Raw genomic sequence first — 18138 nt, 5'->3', positions numbered from 1 at the left:
ATTACCAACAGGTAGATGTCCCCCTTTTTTTATTTAAAAGACCACATATTATCAACTATGACCTTTCATATTTAATAAGTTACTTTCATGGGTTTTTGCATTACAAAGTTACATAAAATTGTTTTGAACAGGCTAGAATCTTTGACCTCAGGATATTAGCATAGCAAATGGTTTCCAGGCATGACCATTATGATTAGCTGTATTAGCTTGTTATAACTAGTAAATCCGTCAATAGTTTTGTTACTTTGCTCTTACGTTCAAGAAACAAACATGTTCACAACATTCAGACAGTCAAGCCTTTGTGTTTGTAGATATTCTATGACAAAATATATCAAATAATTGTCCTGTCTTTCTAAAAAAAAAACAGCAATGTGGTGTCGTTCTTGTCTTTATACAACGCTTCTGTATCTGCGTATCTATCATCAAAAACCCTTCTCTGCGCAAAGTCAGATTTTGAAAAGCCTTAATGTGTTATCTTGGTTAAATTAAGAGATATTTCAGTAAACGGAAGAAGGAGATACGTGTTTTGGTGCGGACAAAGGGATATTGAGTTCTTTTATTTTTTCAAACCCCAGCAGCCAGTTCTGGGCGGGTGGCGAGGGGCGGATCTCTCTGCTCTAGGAGAAAGACGGAACTACGCACCGTCGCCATTTTAAGAAGGACGACCACCGAGCACCATAGCGGGGTGATCACTACGGGGGTATCCTTTTTAGCGAATAGTGTTTTTCGCATTTTTTTAAACCAGCAATTTCTTAATAAAACGCGATAATGTCTCGATTCAACAACAACCGCGGCGGCATCGGAATGAATCATTTCCAGCCACGCAGAGGCGGCGGCCCCGGCGGCCCGATGCGAGGTGGGCTAATGGGAAACCCACATTTCAGGAGTCATCCTTTTCAAAACCAAAACCGGAGGGGAGGACAAAATAACAACTTTAATAGACCGCCAAATCAGTCGCCACACGGGCAGAAGCCGCAACAACCGCAGTCTTCACCAATAATCCCTCCACCAACTCCTGGACCGGCTCTGACGATGAAAGGCCCGATGCAGCAGGATCCCAAACCAACGCCGCCACAGGAGAAGCAGGACCCGCAAAGAAAGCCAGCGGTGACACCGGTGCCCCAGCCGAAAATACAGGCCACACCACCACCACCACAACCGAAACCGATTGTGCCCGTACCTCAACCCAAGCCGGCAAACAAAAACCAGAACCAGAACCAGCAACTGAAGCCGCCGGTAGCAAATCAAATGAAATCGCCGATAGGAAATGCTAACGGACAACAACAGAGGCCGGCTCCACACCCGAACCAGAGGACAGGGCCCCAGCAAGGCCACAGGCCTGGACCACATTTCAATAAACCAAAACAAGCGGAGCCAATTGTGAAAAGAGAACCAGCCGACCCGAATGCGAAGCCAATGGTTTGTTTTAATTTCTATTTTGGTGTTGTAGTATAACGTTTGTCTCTGATCCTCCTTAATACGTTAAATAATGCCCATTTGTTTTGTGTACGTCGACAAGCGTCGTTGCTAGCTGATTCAAAGGCATGTTCGATTCATCTGAAATATCAGCCCGAGCAGGCGGAGTCCTGGAGCCCATAGGGATTTTGCCATAGCCGCCCGGCTGGCCTGTTTTTGAAACGAGCACACCGATTTTTGAATCGCTTCGCACGTCCGCCATCTTTTGTTCAGCCAGTAAGGATAATGGATGAAGCTGCATAAATACTCTTAAAGTTGCGAACATTTGGTCCCAACATGTTTACTCTACCAACATCTCATATTGGTTAGTTTTCCAAAAAATTAACAATTTGAAACTTTATCGGCCGTTTTCTGTGTGAAGACCATCCATGGGGGATGGGTCGAATAAAGGAATGGACGACACGGCAGATTAACCCTGTAGCACCTATTCAACTCTTTGAAGTACCGTTGAGTATTTTGGGACAAACTGTCCCTTTAAATCACGAATTCTCCTGTTTCCATTTACAATTGTGCTCGGTATGGTTTGTCAAGAGTGATATCATGTTATATTTGTGCATTCAGGAATTCAAACTGTCCATGCTGCGGAAACCTGGAGAGAAGACCTACACCCAGCGCTGTCGTCTCTTTATCGGCAACTTGCCCAACGACATCACCGAGGACGAATTCAAGATTCTGTTCTCCAAATACGGAGAGCCCAGCGAGGTCTTCATCAACAAAGGCAAAGGCTTTGGCTTCATCAGACTGGTAAGAAATATGCTGTACAATCTAATCTCCTTTGTGGAAAAACACAATTACCGTAGCTTTGTTTGTTAAAAATTATGATAAAGTTACCGCATTCATATTTGAGAAGGAATGTTTATTAAATACTGACACATTTCAGTAGGACATGACAAACAAAGCATCTCAATTTAAAGAAACGTAAGTCATTCTAAGTGGTGGTATTCTTCTGTTGCAGGAGTCCCGTGCGTTAGCAGAGATAGCTAAAGTAGAGTTGGATGACACACCAATGAAAGGCAGGCCCCTGCGGGTCCGCTTTGCCACACACTCAGCAGCCCTGTCTGTGAAGAACCTGTCACCATTTGTTTCCAATGAGCTCCTGGAGGAGGCTTTCACACAGTTTGGAATGGTGGAGAGGGCCGTTGTTGTTGTAGATGACCGCGGGCGCTCCACAGGAAGGGGCATCGTTGAGTTTGCTTCCAGAAATGCCGCCCGAAAGGCTTTGGACAGATGCAACGAGGGCGTGTTCCTGCTCACCACGTAAGTGAAACTGTGTTCACTTCTGTGGATCAATGGTTCAGCATTCAACAAAAGAAATTAAGAGAATCCATGCAGAATATCTTTTCTCACTGCACTTTGCTTTATTTTATTTTTTAAGTTCCTGCTTGGGGCCTAAACCCATTGATAGATAAAACACGTGTAGTAGTGAACATGCATTTATTGACTTAATGCTTAACACTCGCTGTGCTTATTCCCCCCCCCCCCTCCTCAGGTCACCCAGGCCTGTGGTTGTTGAGCCTCTTGAGCAGTTTGATGATGAAGATGGACTTCCGGAGAAATTGGCTCAGAAGAACCCCAGATATCAAGCGTAAGCATGCCAATACCTCTCCAGTACACAGACTTATTTGTGGACTTAATTCTAACATTATGACATGCAGTCTTATTCATTAATTCAAACTTCTGTTAAGTAAAGCAGAGACTGTCTTGCAGTAATGATCCTCTCTTTTGTGCCCTACAAAGAGCAATGTCTTAAAGTAAAAGAAAATGTAATTCCACTTTTTTTACATTGTACTTCAGAGGTTCATTTGGAGGGGATTTTCTTCTTCACACTTTCAGAGATTGCAGATTTTATTTTTGCTGTAACATGCACCATTAAGTTGACCATCTGCTTACAGGGAGAGGGAGGAGCCGCCCCGCTTTGCCATTCAAGGGACTTTTGAATTTGAGTACTCTAAGCGTTGGAAGTCCCTTGATGAAATGGAGAAGCAGCAGAGGCAGCAGGTGGAGAAGAACATGCGCGAGGCCCGTGAGAAGTTGGAGAGTGAGATGGAGGATGCTTACCATGAGCACCAGGCCAACCTGATCCGACAAGGCATGTGAAGGGTTGAAAGAATGACTGAAGAATGCACCAGTCAACATTTATAGATATTCAATGTTCCAGTGCAACATTTTAATAGTTTAATTTCTGTATTTCCAGATCTTCAGAGGCGACAGGAGGAACTGCGGCGCATGGAGGAGATGCACAGTCAGGAGATGAAGAAGAGGAAAGAGATGCAGATCAGGTATTTATTATTTTGTTCTTCCTTCGTGCTACCATATACCATTTGGCCAATGCTTGTTTAGTAAACAGCATTATTTCAGCATTTCATGTTTGTAAACAGACAGGAGGAAGAGCGTCGCAGACGAGAAGAAGAGATGATTTGCAAGAGGGAAGTGGAGGAACAGATGCGCCGCCAGCGCGAAGAAAACTACAGAATGGGAAACTTCATGGATGTGAGTTAAACTTCAAGATGGAAAGTAACACTGAGTGATGATTACTTTATAAGTGTTGGTTTGGTTTAATGTGTGGCATTCTCTTTGTCTTTGCAATACAGAGGGAAAGGGAAATGAGAATGAATGCTGGTGGAGCTCTGGGCATGGCTGGTAAGTTTCGTTCATTTTTTTTCCAGATTTAGGTGGATTTTATTGGTGTGTGTGTGTATGGGATTACATGTGTTCAGTCATAATAAACAGACTGAATTAGCTTCTATCATTAAGTGAGAGTTGGTGAGTGAGAAACAACAGAAACTTGAATTTGAGTTACATTATAATAAGAAAATGGATTTGCTAACTATGGAGTAGTTGGATGTGGTGACGGGCCTTATTAGGATTAGTATGAATGGGTGACATTTGCTTATGCTTCTGTTAGAAATGGCCTTTGGCGCATCTGGCCAGAAGTTCCCCATGGGCGGAATGGGCTTTGAGGGCCAGCAGGGAATAGGTGGACCCTCTCCAGGAGGCATGATGAACAACGAAATGGTAATGTATCCCTCTTATGGGAAGATGAATAGTTGATGTGTGTTTTTTGGCTTTCCTTCTGGGAATGACTGAGCTGATTTGAATCCTGGGGGCCAGCTGGCCTGGCAGAATGCGTGAACAAAGGTGATTTATACTTGGAGCTTGCTTGTGTCATGTTGACGCACACAAACATGCGGTCGGTCTTTTAGCGTCTCTCTCAAAGGTGAACCAAGCCCCCTCAGTTGCCTTCACTGGAGTCTGGTTTCCAGATGAAAAATGTCAACCTGCACTAAACGACTGGAAATTGCTCCTTGGTGTGTTTTCTATATTATATACAGTTTGCAGTTGCTTTGCTCACTCCATATGCGTATAGGTCCACCATTGCAAGCCCTGTCTCCTGTGAGCTGGACAGGCATGTTTCTTGGCAAGAGGCAGGCTGTCATCTACCATCGTTTTCTTCAAATGTTGATAGTGTTGGTGTTCAGCATTTAAGTCACCTTTCCACATTGTGCCAGAGCTTTTCATGCACCACTTGTCATGAGATACAATGGAGTTGTATATCAAACCTTTTTTTTGTGTTTTATGGTGGTAGTTTGAAATTCTTTTGGTGGTTTAAAAAGAATGACCTCCCAAGCAGCTCACCTTCTGTGTCAGCAGTATTTCTTTTCTGAAAACTTTCTCTGTTCCTGAGCACATACCAAGGTTTTAGTGCAGGTTGACAGTCAAAGGTGTTTCCCCAAGAGTCCAAGAACCTTTTGTCCTTAGGCTGCGGTTCTCGTGTATATTGGGGGGTTCAGAGGTAAAGGTCTGACAGTAGCCTTTGTAAGTCAAAAATAACTATAAATACACACAGACCTTAACCTTAACACAATACTATTTCCCACAAACAAAGGAATACGGTTTCAAAGCGGCATTGTTGGAAGTATTGGGTAGTATACTGGCTGTCCTTGTGGCGTTGTCAATGTCAAACTGACTTTCTGTGCTTGCTGGTTCCTCTTGATTACTGAGCTTCTCCTGACGTGACAAGTCTTCACTGATTTTGTGAGATTTTCTGCAGGTGGTACTTATTTAGGAACAATTAGACAGTTGGACGGTTGATCCAACTATAAAATCACACAAATGAAAGTGAGCTTGGCAGCACTTCATTCTTTAAAATCTCATAATTCCTGCTGAAGTTTTCAGAACACCGGATCTATCGGCTCTGTCCAATTGGTCCACTTGGCATATCTTTGCCATCGTTCGTAAAATGTTAAAGAGATGAGCTGCAAGCCCACCGCCCCCCTCTTCCTCTGCATCTAAACCGCGCTCCTATCTGTAAAGGAATACAATATTCTGTTCTGGTGCTCTTGTTGGCCGGCTGACGCAATTAAATTGAAGGGGAAACGCTGATCATGTTTTAAATTGTAGACCATAGCATTTTTAATTGCTGGGGGAAGGCACAGCTTTGTGTGCAAAGGTTTGTAATGGTCAATTCCAGGAGCGGAATGGAATTGTAACGATGTTGACTTTGTTGTCGGTTCATATTTGTTGGCTAGTATTTGGCTATGGGGAAAGTTATTTTTATTTTCAGTATATCTGACTGCTTGACCAAGCTCTTTGTCCTGAACACCTAAGGCTTAAAATGCATTTTTAGAACTTGTATGAACTGTTTTGCATCATAATTCATCTGCTGCTCGTTGGTAGCATACGTCTACTTGGCTTGGCCTCATATCAAAGTCTTGCTATTGATTTTAAAAACCTTCTTAACACTAAATAAATTAAAGTGGGCCTTTGTCTAAAATATTTTTCGGGGTATACCATGGAATGACACACCTTACTGGTTGATGTTAACAATGTAGCATGCAGTTTGATACCTTCCTCACATGCTTGGTACACTTTTCATACTGGGTTGTGAAGCTCTGTTAAACGTGTTTGATATCTAGTAGGCTGAGAAATTGATGTTGGACTTTTAAGGCATACGTTTGATTTCGCTGAAACTCTGAACTGCAGTCACGGCTGTTCAAAATGGAAGCCGTGGTGCTTCTCGAGGTTTGGGTGGCAAAGATTCACTCTCACATAAGCTCTTCCATTTTCACCAAAGCTGTGTCTTGCATATTGATAAAGAAACTGATTTCATGTTGTCACATGTGTTCTAATGAATGTAATGTAAAGTTTAAACTTTGTTCTGCCAATATTCTACAGGTGTGCTGCTGGTAGTGACTAGTATTTCCAGTCACAGGCTACAATTGAAAACATTGGTTTCATCTTGTCCAGTCGCATTCCGTATCCACTCCTATTAGTCTCTGAGGCTGGTGGCCAGTTTTTATGCAAGCTGTTAATTTGTTTGCAGGAATCGTTAGACGTCAACTGCAACTTGTCGTCTTATCAGACAGTAATGCGGCAATTCATATTCTTTTTCCCAAAGTACCTGATATCCCTGCAAAAGAAAACAAACATTAAGTTTCATTCGTTGAAATATAAATGACAGTGTGAGGTTTGTAAATGCATCCTTCACCTCGACCTTTGGCCTTTATCTGATGTAATCATTGAAGGCCTAAATGTGTTCAGCACTTACAAAAAGCTTCATCTGATTAGCAGTATTGGCTCTAGACTAGCATTTGGCATGCACTGGACAGACAATACTAGGGAGGCACTGAACTAACAAAAGCATTACCCTCTCTTCCTTCTCTGTATGTTACCTGTGGCACCTGTGGACCTTCATAATGGAACGAACCGTTTCTTCGGATGTGTCTCCTGCTGGTTGTGTTGTAAAAACTGCTCACAAACGAACAAAACGCTTCAATTGCCACATACTTAAATTTCCTCCTTCATACGGACATGAACTTTGTGCTCTTGCACCGATCCAATCCCATTCCTGATTTTCCCACCACCCACCACTCCCCCACCCTCGAATCTCACAACCTGTCAAATCATCCCCCACAGCGCAACGAGCGCTTCCCCCAAGGCGGCCCTAGAGGAATGGGTCCTGGTAACCCTGGCTTTGGCAGGGTGCGTGAGGAGTTTGACGGTCCCTCTAAGAAACCCCGCTTTTAGATAGCCGTTCTTTTGCGGCCCGGCAGCGTTATATCTGTGTAGATTCCCCTGACCCAACATGTTGAAAGATTTGTTGTATTTAAGTTCAAAATGTTGTCATTTTAGCCTGATAATTAACTCATTTTATGGCAAGGTTTTCCTTTTTGTTTTATTTTGTATTTTGAGTAGTATGGAAACATAGGTCACCTAAGAGTGATGCGTTAGTTCTATCCATGTATCATTTTTTTTCTAGATGTAACTTGCTCTGTGAGTCATCGTGAAGTGATAATTGTAACTTCTTTCTCAATTTTCTATCTATGGCTGTGTTTTGTGCCATACGTTTGGAGTCGAGCATGTATTATAATAAAGAGAAAGTGGTTCTATCAGGACACACCTTTAACAGTTATTCTTAGATGTCTTAAATACTACTTCTCCTTTCCAACATTGAAAGTCATGTATATGACAAAAAGCTACTAAAACAAAATTAGGGTAGATCTGCTTAATGAGGTCTTTGTGTAGGGACCTCATTTGGGATTTGTCTCTAACAGAATCAGAAGTTCACAGCAAGCTGGCTATTGAGTCCAATTGTTTTCTGAAGGTGGTTACATGGCCGTGCGTAAAGCAGCCAGAGACTAGATGGTTCTCACTGATCTAGCACTAATGCTAACATAGAACAGATTGAACAGATTGCCATGGATATGTACTTGACAATGGGGCTGGGCGGTATATTTTATCTGGCCAATATAATTTTTGTACAGACATGGTTAGGTTTCTTCTCAGCTGTTCTCAACTCCTTGCTATGGTGCTGGTGATGTCTAAGCTACTCTGCACCTCCCTGAGATCACAAGGTGTAGCATTATGGAGACTGCAAGTAAGTGCTAGCAATGTTCGCAGTAGGTCAAGATACTGACTAGGTTACGAAACGTTTCTTTGCCATACTTTTTTATTTTTATTTTTTTTTAAAGCCTGCGGTCCACTCTCTTGCCGCACTGTGGCAGGAGATCTTGGTCTTGGTACCCCAATTGAATATTGCCAAAGGATAGAAAAATATCGCTACTTGTTGCTCATATCGCCCAGCCCTACTTGACAACTTACCTACCACAAATTGCTTTACTTAAATGTTGTGGTTCATACGATACAATAACACCATGGTTTGTTTGCGTATGTTCTCTTGGTCACATCCTCCGAGTGACTTTTTGCTGGTTGTGAAACGAGTTTACGAGGCTCTGTGTCTCTGCCTCCATCGAGGTCACGTTTTGGGTTTTAAAAGCCCGTCAAAAGACCACAACACGCAGCATTGTTAAGAACTTGAGAACCGCCTTTTATTGTACTCCAAGCCAGTTGGGGATTTGTATCACCTGTTCATTGGAGACTTAAGGGGGGAGTTGAAAGTAAACTGGGGCCGTAGCTTTCAGGGGTGTGTGTTTGTTTGTGCGTGTGTGAGTTGAATGAGTGAGAACCTCTCTTTAGATGGCTATTCACAACACATGAGATTGACTTGCATCACCCTTAACAGAGTGTAATGTGAATTAAGTTGAGGGAGCAACTACTCAGCCCCTAAAAACACAGATTCAGTTTGAGGGGCTGCGTTTTGAGCAGACCACCTCGCTGACGCTTTATTTGATCTGCCGGCCTATGCTGCCCCGATCAGCCGCCGTGCTGTGATTGATAGTACATCACCAATTATATTCTGTGGGATAGATTTTCAGTCCACACCATGAAATGTACCTTTCTGTAACCAGTGGACATCAATGACGTTGGGTCTAAGTACTAATGCAACGTTTCACATTAAAGGCTTTCCATCAGGGAATCTTTCTAGTCTATTATTTGAGGATTGGATTAAATGTATCTCCAAAGTATTCAAGCAACTGTGAACCCCTTGTTGATGACATTGCAAAGTGCAACAGATTTGGCTACTTTGGCAGGGTAGTCTCAGATGTTGCACGGTGGATTTGTAAAAGATGCCGCCGGATGACCCAGATCTGCATTCCTGATTTGCCGTCATGCATAGAGCGTGCACACCGTTGGAACATTCATTTTGGGAACATTCATTTTGGGATCACCTTGTGAAAAAGGCGGTAATCCTAGCACCCTCACTCCTGCGGCTCTTACTTTGCTGGACCCGTTGGAATCATCAGCCCCTCACAGGAGATTTCAAAGTCTCAAACATGTCAGTGCATAGTGGATTGCCCTGGCGTCTGGCTTTGTTGACGGAAAACGACGTGGGGATGCCCCATGTGGAGAAGACTCTATGCTTTATCCCCGCTGATGAACCCAAGCTTCACCTTTCAGCTTTTGTTACCATATATGTTGAAGTTTCGTATTTAGGTGAACACTATCATCAGTTTTGTGGACATACAATCTGATCCTTGAGGTAAATTGTGCAATTAAACCTGACACATTGCTTTGCAGCTACAAGGGTATGGCTATGGACTAGAGGTCCAACTGACCCAATCCAAGATGGAGGAAAAATAAGACTTATGGGCAACCCAAACCCAAATGGAGAAAGAACCCCAACAGTGTCTAAAACTCACCCCTTTCTTGCTCTGATAATGACACCATGCAAGTCTGATTTTAGTGGATAAAGAACTGCTGACAGACCAACCATAATATACAATCAACCCAACCCTTTGAAAGCCTCAGCCCATATTGCTGAAAGGTTCTCCACCATTGTAGTTACCAGATTTAGCCTCAATAGTGAAACACGGACAGTGATGTCATTCAGCTGGGTACCCCTGTACCCCTGGGGGTCTCCCATTGCTAGTTTTAAGCTCTTTATACAGTAATATGGATTACTACACCCAGTTCTTAACTGTAACAGGGAGAACCTCTCATTTGTGTCTTTAAATTTGATATTCCCGTGGTAGTCCTATCAGCATTCACCAGATGCCTAAGAAATTGAACACAATGTAGCAGACAAAGTACATTTCAGTTGACATTCAAAAGTGTACTTTTAAATGAGACATAATAGTCTCTGATTTAAGCACCCGTTATAGATTAAGATTTTATTAGATTTTATTCAGAAATTTTCTCGTAATATCCAAGTTTTGGAAATTAGTAGCTCTTCACTTTGGATTCACTTTTGTAGTTCTAGTCGACAGTTGGATGGCCGACTAGAAACATTTGTATGTCTAACTCTGCTGTCTAAAATGCTCATGGAAGCTCATGGAACCTTCTCTCTATAACAAGGCAACAGAACTACAGATACTTGATGGAATGTGAGAATCCATTAGATAAGTGAGTATTCAACAAATGTTGTATATTTGTGTTGATGTTGCACAGATTTTTCTTTAACAGGTTTCTCCATTTTAATGAACTAAGGAAGAATCCCAAACAGTTGACCTTTTTACAGATTAGCGATATTTAGTCGGATGGACTGGAGATGTTTAACAGCTTCTGATTGAACACCATGCAGTTGTGTGCAACACTGAGGTTCACTGTTATGGACATGATTCAACTTTGATCCAGTGGAGTACAAATGAAAGATAAAAGTATTTTAGAGGACAAGTACCGTAATCTTTGTCCATTTCACCTTACTATTACAAATCCCATCATTTAGTAAGGCACCACTCTTCTTTCTAATTACCAAAAATAGAAGTTTGAGATTTCTCACTTGCTAGTACATTACTATATGTTTAAATTGGTCATAGTGTTATTTACACAGATGACCCATAGGACTGCTCACTCATTCAGTGCTTGGAATAGAAAACCCGGGTAAGTCCTGATGGTGAGAGATGAAGCAGGTTCTTGTGTAGTCCACAACTACGATGGAGTTGTCTTAACCTAGGATCATGGCTTGCTGTAACGTGCCTCTCATTAGTAATGATCAATAGTCTCTGGCCATTTTATGGCTTTTGCTTTAACTGAAGTGAGGTATTGAATCAGATTTCAACTTCACATAGCATATCTAGGAACTTTAAAGCCTGAGGTGGAGTTGGTGCATTACGTGTAACTCTGAAAGCTTGTAATGTCATATCTATGTGTTGGTGTTGTATGCATTTGTTTTTCTTTAACAGGTTTGACCATCTTGAAAGGTTTTGGACTATGAGAAGGGACATTCCAAACCAAGAAATCCAATGTCAGTGGTAATCGCAGGTCTAGACGTTTTAACACCTCGCTCTCACTGAAGAGAGACTGGCTGAGTAGGAGGCCACATGATGTGCGATGATAACAACATTGCATGTTTTGCACATTCCATTTTCACAATGTAAGGACTCAAGATAGTCAGAGACAAAACAGAAACATTAGTGATTTGTAGGTTTGCATCCTGTGACACTAAACTCAAGTCACTTAGAGCTCTGCAGGAAACCAGGGAGCTCGACCTCCGGAAGCTTACTTTACTTATTTCCGTGCATGCATTTAACTACTTAACAGTCCAGTCATGCCAGCAGTATAGGGCAAGGACAAAGTCACCCTTATATTCTACGTTTTTGTCTCTAAAAAAGCCTGGCTTTTGAAAGCCTGGCAAAGACTGATCCATCCTCTATTAATGGTGATGTCGTCACCTAAGGTCTCATCTTCTGATGGAGTAAGCCTCAGACTACGCTCATTAATATGTATTTTCCTGCTGTTTAGATATGATTATTAGTTCAGATGTTCATTTTTGTATTTCACTAAATGCCCTCAATTGTGTGGCAAACTGTGCCCCATAGAAATCTAGATGATTTCATCCCCTGCATTCTGGTAACAATACTTTTCTTCTATATTGCATTAATAACAGAAACGCTCAATTTCTTAGTGTGAACAGGGAGTTTCTTGTTATCTCTCTGGTTCTGAGTGTTTGCTTACACTGCAGCTTCCAGGAGTGGAGATGAAGGACCTGAGCAGGAGTGTGAGTGTCACGGTTTTAGTATCTGCTATCCTAAAAAAAATCTATCTCCTATCCTAGAATAAAAAGAACTATGAAGATAAATGTAGCACGCAAGCGTATGTGCACGTCGTCTTTTGTTGTATTGAAACAGTTTGTACTCTAAAACTTATTTTTAGTTTGATTGGGTGAATTTTCAACCCGTTTTTGTTTTAATATCACAATATATGAAAAATTATGATGAAAATGAAATCTGACTCTTTTCTAATTTAGTGCTGCCCTATTGCAGAGGCTGTGTTTGAACGTTTGACGGTTAGTCCTCGTGGCGCCAGGTGGTGGTTGTGCATCTGACTCGATGAAAGGATGTACTCTTTAACATATAGTCTCACAGCTTTATGACCCCAACCCCACTTCCCTCAGGGCTCTAAACTCTGGCCTACACTCAGACCGTATCTACATCTTCTCCTCAGAGACCTACAGTACCTTACAGGCAGGATTTCCATGCACCTTACAATTGAAGAGAGAATGCTGTGTTTGTGTGTGTGTGTGTCTGTAACATGTCTTTGGGAGATGAGAAGTGTGTTAGCTGCTGTCAGCCAGCTTGTCAAAGACAGGCTGCCCCAGTCCACAGTAGAGGCTCTTCCCTGCAAATGGGTTACATTGAGGATGAGTAGTTCTGCAGAAGTGAGTGGACAGTAAAGCCTGGACTTGTTTGCACTGCAGCCAGAGGTATGCTTACACAGATCAGCTGAACAAGTAAGGTAAGTGTCTGATCCATGTTTTTAATCAAAGATGCACAGAACCTCATAACTTAACTCTCCTGTCTTCTCACACACCGTGTCCCTGCCCGGTGTCTCCTACAGGGCTTCTGGCATCACACTTTGGAAGAATGGCATCACAGTGCAGATCTCTGTTCTTCCCTTTTGTGTGTTGGCGTGGCGAAGAGTCGTAGCTCGTGCAGTGTGTGTATGTGTGCTCGTAGTACTGGGTTTCCATGTATGTATGGTTGAACTGCGTCTGGATGGCTGAGTCACTGGTTTGTTGCTTCAGATTCCAAACTAGGATGCTTCTCCAGAGCTGAAAACACTTGACGATGCTGTCATCATAGCACAGGTTCAATCTGTCTGAGACGGTTTCTCTTTTGTAAAAAATTGCCGGTACAACCTTTGAACAAATTGTGACATCTGAAGGGAACTCCATTTTGACTGTCTGGAAATGTGTGTGTATATATATTATATAATACATTGCAGTAATAAGTGAGAAATATATTGGTCTGAGAAAAATAATAAGAGCAGGAACTTAACAGAGTTAAGAGGATTCTCTTGTTCTGCTGAAAGCAACATGGTTCTGCAGATTCTCTTTGCCATAATATTAATGTAGGAACTGCAGCTCACACAATCCTCAGGTTACCGTTTGACTTCAAGCAATATTTTCAGGAACTAAAGCGAGCCCTTACAAAAATAAAAGTCTTGGCCATCGGCCAGTTTAATTCTCACATTAGTGAAATAAAGTGCAGATGTATCTTTGTATTCCATTGTAGCTCCATAGTCGTGTTGACAATAATGACACCATTATACACACAAGTACACCTTTGATCCTCCGTGCTCATGATTCCCTCTATGGATGTAAATGTCTCAGTGCGTGACTCTATGCTCTTGGGCTGGGATATCTTTGCAGTTTGGTCTTATAGCTCTGGGGTTGGTCTGGGGGGGTGAGAACACAAAATCCTAGTTTTTGAACCACGACCTATCGTGCTGGGCATATGTCCTTCTATACATATTAAATGATGTGGAGGTGTTTATGTCTGGCAGCTTCACCTTTACTCACTGTACCTCAAGTTATCTGCTGAGAACTGTGATGAACTTTATTATCATTATTATCACATGTTGCCAGTTTCTATAGTCAACGGTTTTGGTCAAAAACATTAAACACACCTTGATGTGATTTTGACTCCACAATTCTAAATGTGAAAGGATGAGAAACACGACTACGATCAATTAAAGTCTTTCAAAAGTCTTGTGTTCATCATTCAGAGCCTTTATGTGGCTGATTGATGTTGGGCACCTACTTGGGCTCGACTTGATTTCAGATATTTTTAATAGTCTGCTCATATTTGAATGAGGATAAGATGAGTGCTGCTGTGACTCCAGATCATCTGCGTGCTTAGATACAATAAAGTCAGAGTGGCTCACTCTTTCACTAGCCAGCGTTTCAAAACACGGCCACTCGTAGTCACTCTAGGGTTAAAGTGACGAGTAATGTCCCAGCTCTGTGGAGCCACGTGACATGAAATTCTTTGTAATCTCAACTTAAATAACTCATTCTTAATGGCACTTGATGTCCTTCCCCCTCTCTCCTGCTCTCTCCCTCGCTCTCTCTTGCTCCCCCCCTTCTCGCTCTCTCTCTCTTATTACTCTGTGCTCACGTTTCATTATTCTCCTTGTTACCTTGAGAGTCCTTGTCATGCCAGTGACCAGCCAGCCACTTTGTAAGAGTTCAGGACAGGAAGCCTGTGGCAATTGTATTGGTCTTGCTTGTACATAGAGATGGTCTTAACGGGCCGTGCTACTTTCTGGAGGTACTTGTTCAAGTACAATGTGTCCCACCAATGTGGTGAGTGCAGCCCCAGAGGCTGTCCATATGTATCTCTCTGCACTGTGAGCCATTTTCTTATCAAGTCCCTCCACCCTGATTGGCCAAACCACCTCTCTATGCACCGACTCAGTGTGATGCCAGAACTACCCACCGCCCCACCCCCCCCCCCCCCCCCCCTCTGGCCTCCTACGGCCGCATCAGAGGACTCTGTCTGCCAGACTGACTGTGCAGATGAGCAAGTCTGCCTCTGCACACGGTCACTGCTCTGTTCCGGTACAGCTCCCAGCTCAGTTTGGGGTTTAGCAGTAACATTGGTGCCTCGTCTGTCCGATAAGCAGGTTACCTCGCTCTGTAACAGAACGCCCATCTCAAGGTCTGCAACAGATTTGAATGTTGTCATAATGCATTTGTCCCATCACGTCTGCAGTTTCCAAACAGCAAATGCATCGACTTAAGAGTGCTGAGGTGCCTTTCTACAACTCTTCTCTGTATTTTGTATTGTCACACAGTTCATACTACACATCTGTATCTCTCCTCCTCCTCTCACATCTAGAGACACATTAACATTTGCTCACATGTAATGCATGTCCATATCATAATACTTATACTTAAATCTGTTTGGTTTTCTTTAATCTGCACCAAATATGCATCAAAGGTTACTGCCGCAACACGCACACACACACAGACACACACACAGGTCCATGTAGTATAGAGCTGGTAGAGGTGAGAACCTACTGATCAGTTCATTACTGGGCACTCATTATCTGTCTCTCACCACAGGAGCCTCGAGCAGTGGAAGGAGGCTGAGAATCCACCAAATAGAATCATGGTGAGGTCATAATAATAATAACCTACAGTCTTACTTTAGGCCCAGATTCACACCTCGTAAACAAAGATGGCTAACTTTCTTCTGTTCTGCAGGTGAAATGAAGACTGACGGCTGAAATAAGGCCACAGCTGCAGGAGGCCCAGTGACGGCACTGCCACCCGGCCCGGTGTGGCTTCATGTACGCTTTACTTTCATACAATCACCTACCATGTCTCTAAGGGCTTCACAGGCAAATGTTGATGTTATTTATGGCCCGTATCACCTGTGTTGTTAACTCGCCGTGCCCTTTCCCTATAAATCATCTAATAGTCCAATCTTTGTTTTACAGAGCTGCGGGGTTGTGATGTAGATGCAGTACCATGACGTGTCCAGCAGGGGACCAGACGTGAGGAGGGCAGACTTAAACTTACAAGTTAAAAAATAAATGGTTTGAACTGAAGTTTTGTTTGTGCTTCCTATAAACCTGCTGATGATCGCCAGGTTGAGTGACTGATGCTTCTGCTTAGTAAACTCTAAAGTCAGGTTCATGTTAAATTGAGCTTAGCAGGGGGCGCTACTGAACAAATGCATAAAGAGAAAACCAAACACTTGTAACAGGCAATCATATACTGTGTGTATGCCAGTGCCCGGCTCGTTTACCTTCCACACCCCCGTGTTAGCAGCTCACTGAGGCCAGGCCAGTTACAATTAAGGATAAAGGTTCAAGGTTTCCACTGTCGGATCACTCTTGTATCCTGAGGCTTGGCTGTCAGTTCTGGAGGAGGTCCAGCCAGAGCGAGCAAAGCGATATGGAGGAGCCTGAAGTCACGAGCCAGGACCGGAAGGCCAAATGTGGGTCGCTTCAATTCTGTCTGCCCAGGGCCGCACGCACGCACGCACTGATACTCTACTTAAGTTAAAGCCTTAAATGCGTATATATACAATATACAGAATGAACTACTGAGCGAGACTGCTTGTTTGACGCTCACTCTCTGTATCAAACCCTGGTGGTTGATCTAATCCTCACTTAGCCTCGTCTGTTTACCACCTGTGCCCTCTGCTCAATAAGCTGACCTGGGCAAGAGGGAAAGGGAGCGATGTAGGGGAGGTGAAGTTGGTGTCCTCCTGACCAGGCCCAGCCATGCATCATTCATGGACATGCATCATTGATGGTGTCCGCTGCCCGCTGGTAGAACGCAACAGTCCCCCTCCCTCCTTTCACCCCCCTGGGGACGGTAACTAGGCACTGTTTGAACAGACACAAAGCCTTTGCTGTTCTTTCTCCTCTGCTTCACCTGAAACACTTCTTACATCAAGGGCAGCAGCAGAAAACCGTCTGCCATCTTTGTGATTATGCTTCCACTTCCTAGGATGTTCATGCCTTACAGGATGAACTGGGAATCCCTTTTTCGAGTTTAACTATCCCAGGACCTTCAGTTTCACTCTGAGACTCGGTGTAGAGACACTGATGAGTGGCACCACAGGAGCTGAACCTCTGGCCACCGTCCTGAACTTGGACATCGATGGGCCGTGGCACCACAGAGCCGTAGAGAGTAAGAGTAAAGCCTTGGTCCGAACCTACCTGCTCTCCAAGTCTGTTGTCCTGCCGCCTCCAGCAGGAGGAGGAAGCAGAGGGACCAAGACCCCACTGAGGCTCCCCTCCCTCGTACCCTCAGCCAAAGGTGCTCACAGACGGAGCAACATGGCTCCTCTGAGGTAAGGGAATATAGATTCTGGACCTGAATGAGCAAATCAAATACCACAGAGGAACATCGCCCTCACATACAGACAACATGGACATTACATTACTCTACATTATTCAACATTAACCTAGAAAACAGATTCTTACAACTCCACCTTGTTTCTGAGATTGTAGACATGAATTGATTTCTCTGATTCACATGGAAAAACTTTGTTTTCTCTGAAGACTTCAAATAATTGTTAATAATTGGCAATACTAGGAACGACTTAAGCAATGATTGCAGGGAAATAGCAGCTTTTGTAGTAATCAACCAATTCTGACCCTGTGTTTTATGAATATTTGAAAAAAGTATTCAAACTTAACAAAATCAATAACATCAATGAAGAACATGAAGTAAACACAGAACTTTGACATTGATTGAAGTGTGAGAATGATTCATTTCAGTAGTTTCAGTCAGGAGCTCAGGTTGAGGCCTTGAGTGGAATTACACTGTAATGCTTTACTGCCCGGCCCCAGTTTGATTGACCAATAGTATTATGTGGAGCGCTCTTACACTTCCCTTTGCTTTACTTGGAGCACAGAAGGCCGGGGACCTAGTGTACTATAAATCTCAGGTGTGGAAATTGATCTGTCACCTGCTGTAGCACCCAGGGGTGCTGTAGTGGCTCCACTTGGCTTGATAGATCTGATAGTCTCACAGGAGGGAGAAACCTGATGATACACACTTACACACACACACACACA

The 18138-nt window shown here is 43.2% G+C and overlaps 1 protein-coding gene across 2 annotated transcripts; it reads left to right on the top strand.

Annotated features, from left to right (window-relative positions):
* Positions 1–636: 636 nt before the first annotated feature.
* sfpq (splicing factor proline/glutamine-rich) lies at positions 637–16167 on the top strand. Of its 2 annotated transcripts, XR_012960707.1 has the most exons (12): positions 637–1419; positions 2038–2220; positions 2432–2733; positions 2966–3061; positions 3369–3565; positions 3671–3755; positions 3855–3966; positions 4068–4116; positions 4382–4491; positions 15665–15713; positions 15806–15891; positions 16042–16167. XR_012960707.1 is itself a non-coding variant. In XM_076139327.1 (10 exons), exons 1-10 carry the CDS (start codon positions 769–771, stop codon positions 7501–7503), a joined length of 1896 nt encoding a protein of 631 aa, XP_075995442.1. In that variant the 5' UTR covers positions 637–768; the 3' UTR covers positions 7504–13425. The 2 variants fall into 2 exon arrangements, 1 of the variants encoding a protein (XP_075995442.1); XM_076139327.1 differs by lacking the exons at positions 15665–15713; positions 15806–15891; positions 16042–16167 and adding an exon at positions 7393–13425.
* The last annotated feature ends 1971 nt before the right edge of the window (positions 16168–18138 follow it).

The sequence above is a fragment of the Genypterus blacodes genome, unplaced genomic scaffold (assembly GCF_046128005.1).
Source record: "Genypterus blacodes isolate CSIRO-AG114 ecotype Tasmania unplaced genomic scaffold, CSIRO-AGI_Gbla_v1 ptg000438l_1, whole genome shotgun sequence".
In the NCBI taxonomy this organism is placed as follows: domain Eukaryota; kingdom Metazoa; phylum Chordata; class Actinopteri; order Ophidiiformes; family Ophidiidae; genus Genypterus; species Genypterus blacodes.
Note: the sequence above shows the minus strand (reverse complement) of the source record. Positions and strands in the feature narration are given on the sequence as shown.

Bases quoted from the DNA above. Each gene is read 5' to 3' on its own strand.
- sfpq (XM_076139327.1), top strand. From the start codon at position 769: ATGTCTCGATTCAACAACAACCGCGGCGGCATCGGAATGAATCATTTC. The intron at 1,420-2,037 runs GTTTGTTTTAAT...TTGTGCATTCAG, and splicing joins ACCCGAATGCGAAGCCAATG to GAATTCAAACTGTCCATGCT. The intron at 3,967-4,067 runs GTGAGTTAAACT...TTTGCAATACAG, and splicing joins GAATGGGAAACTTCATGGAT to AGGGAAAGGGAAATGAGAAT.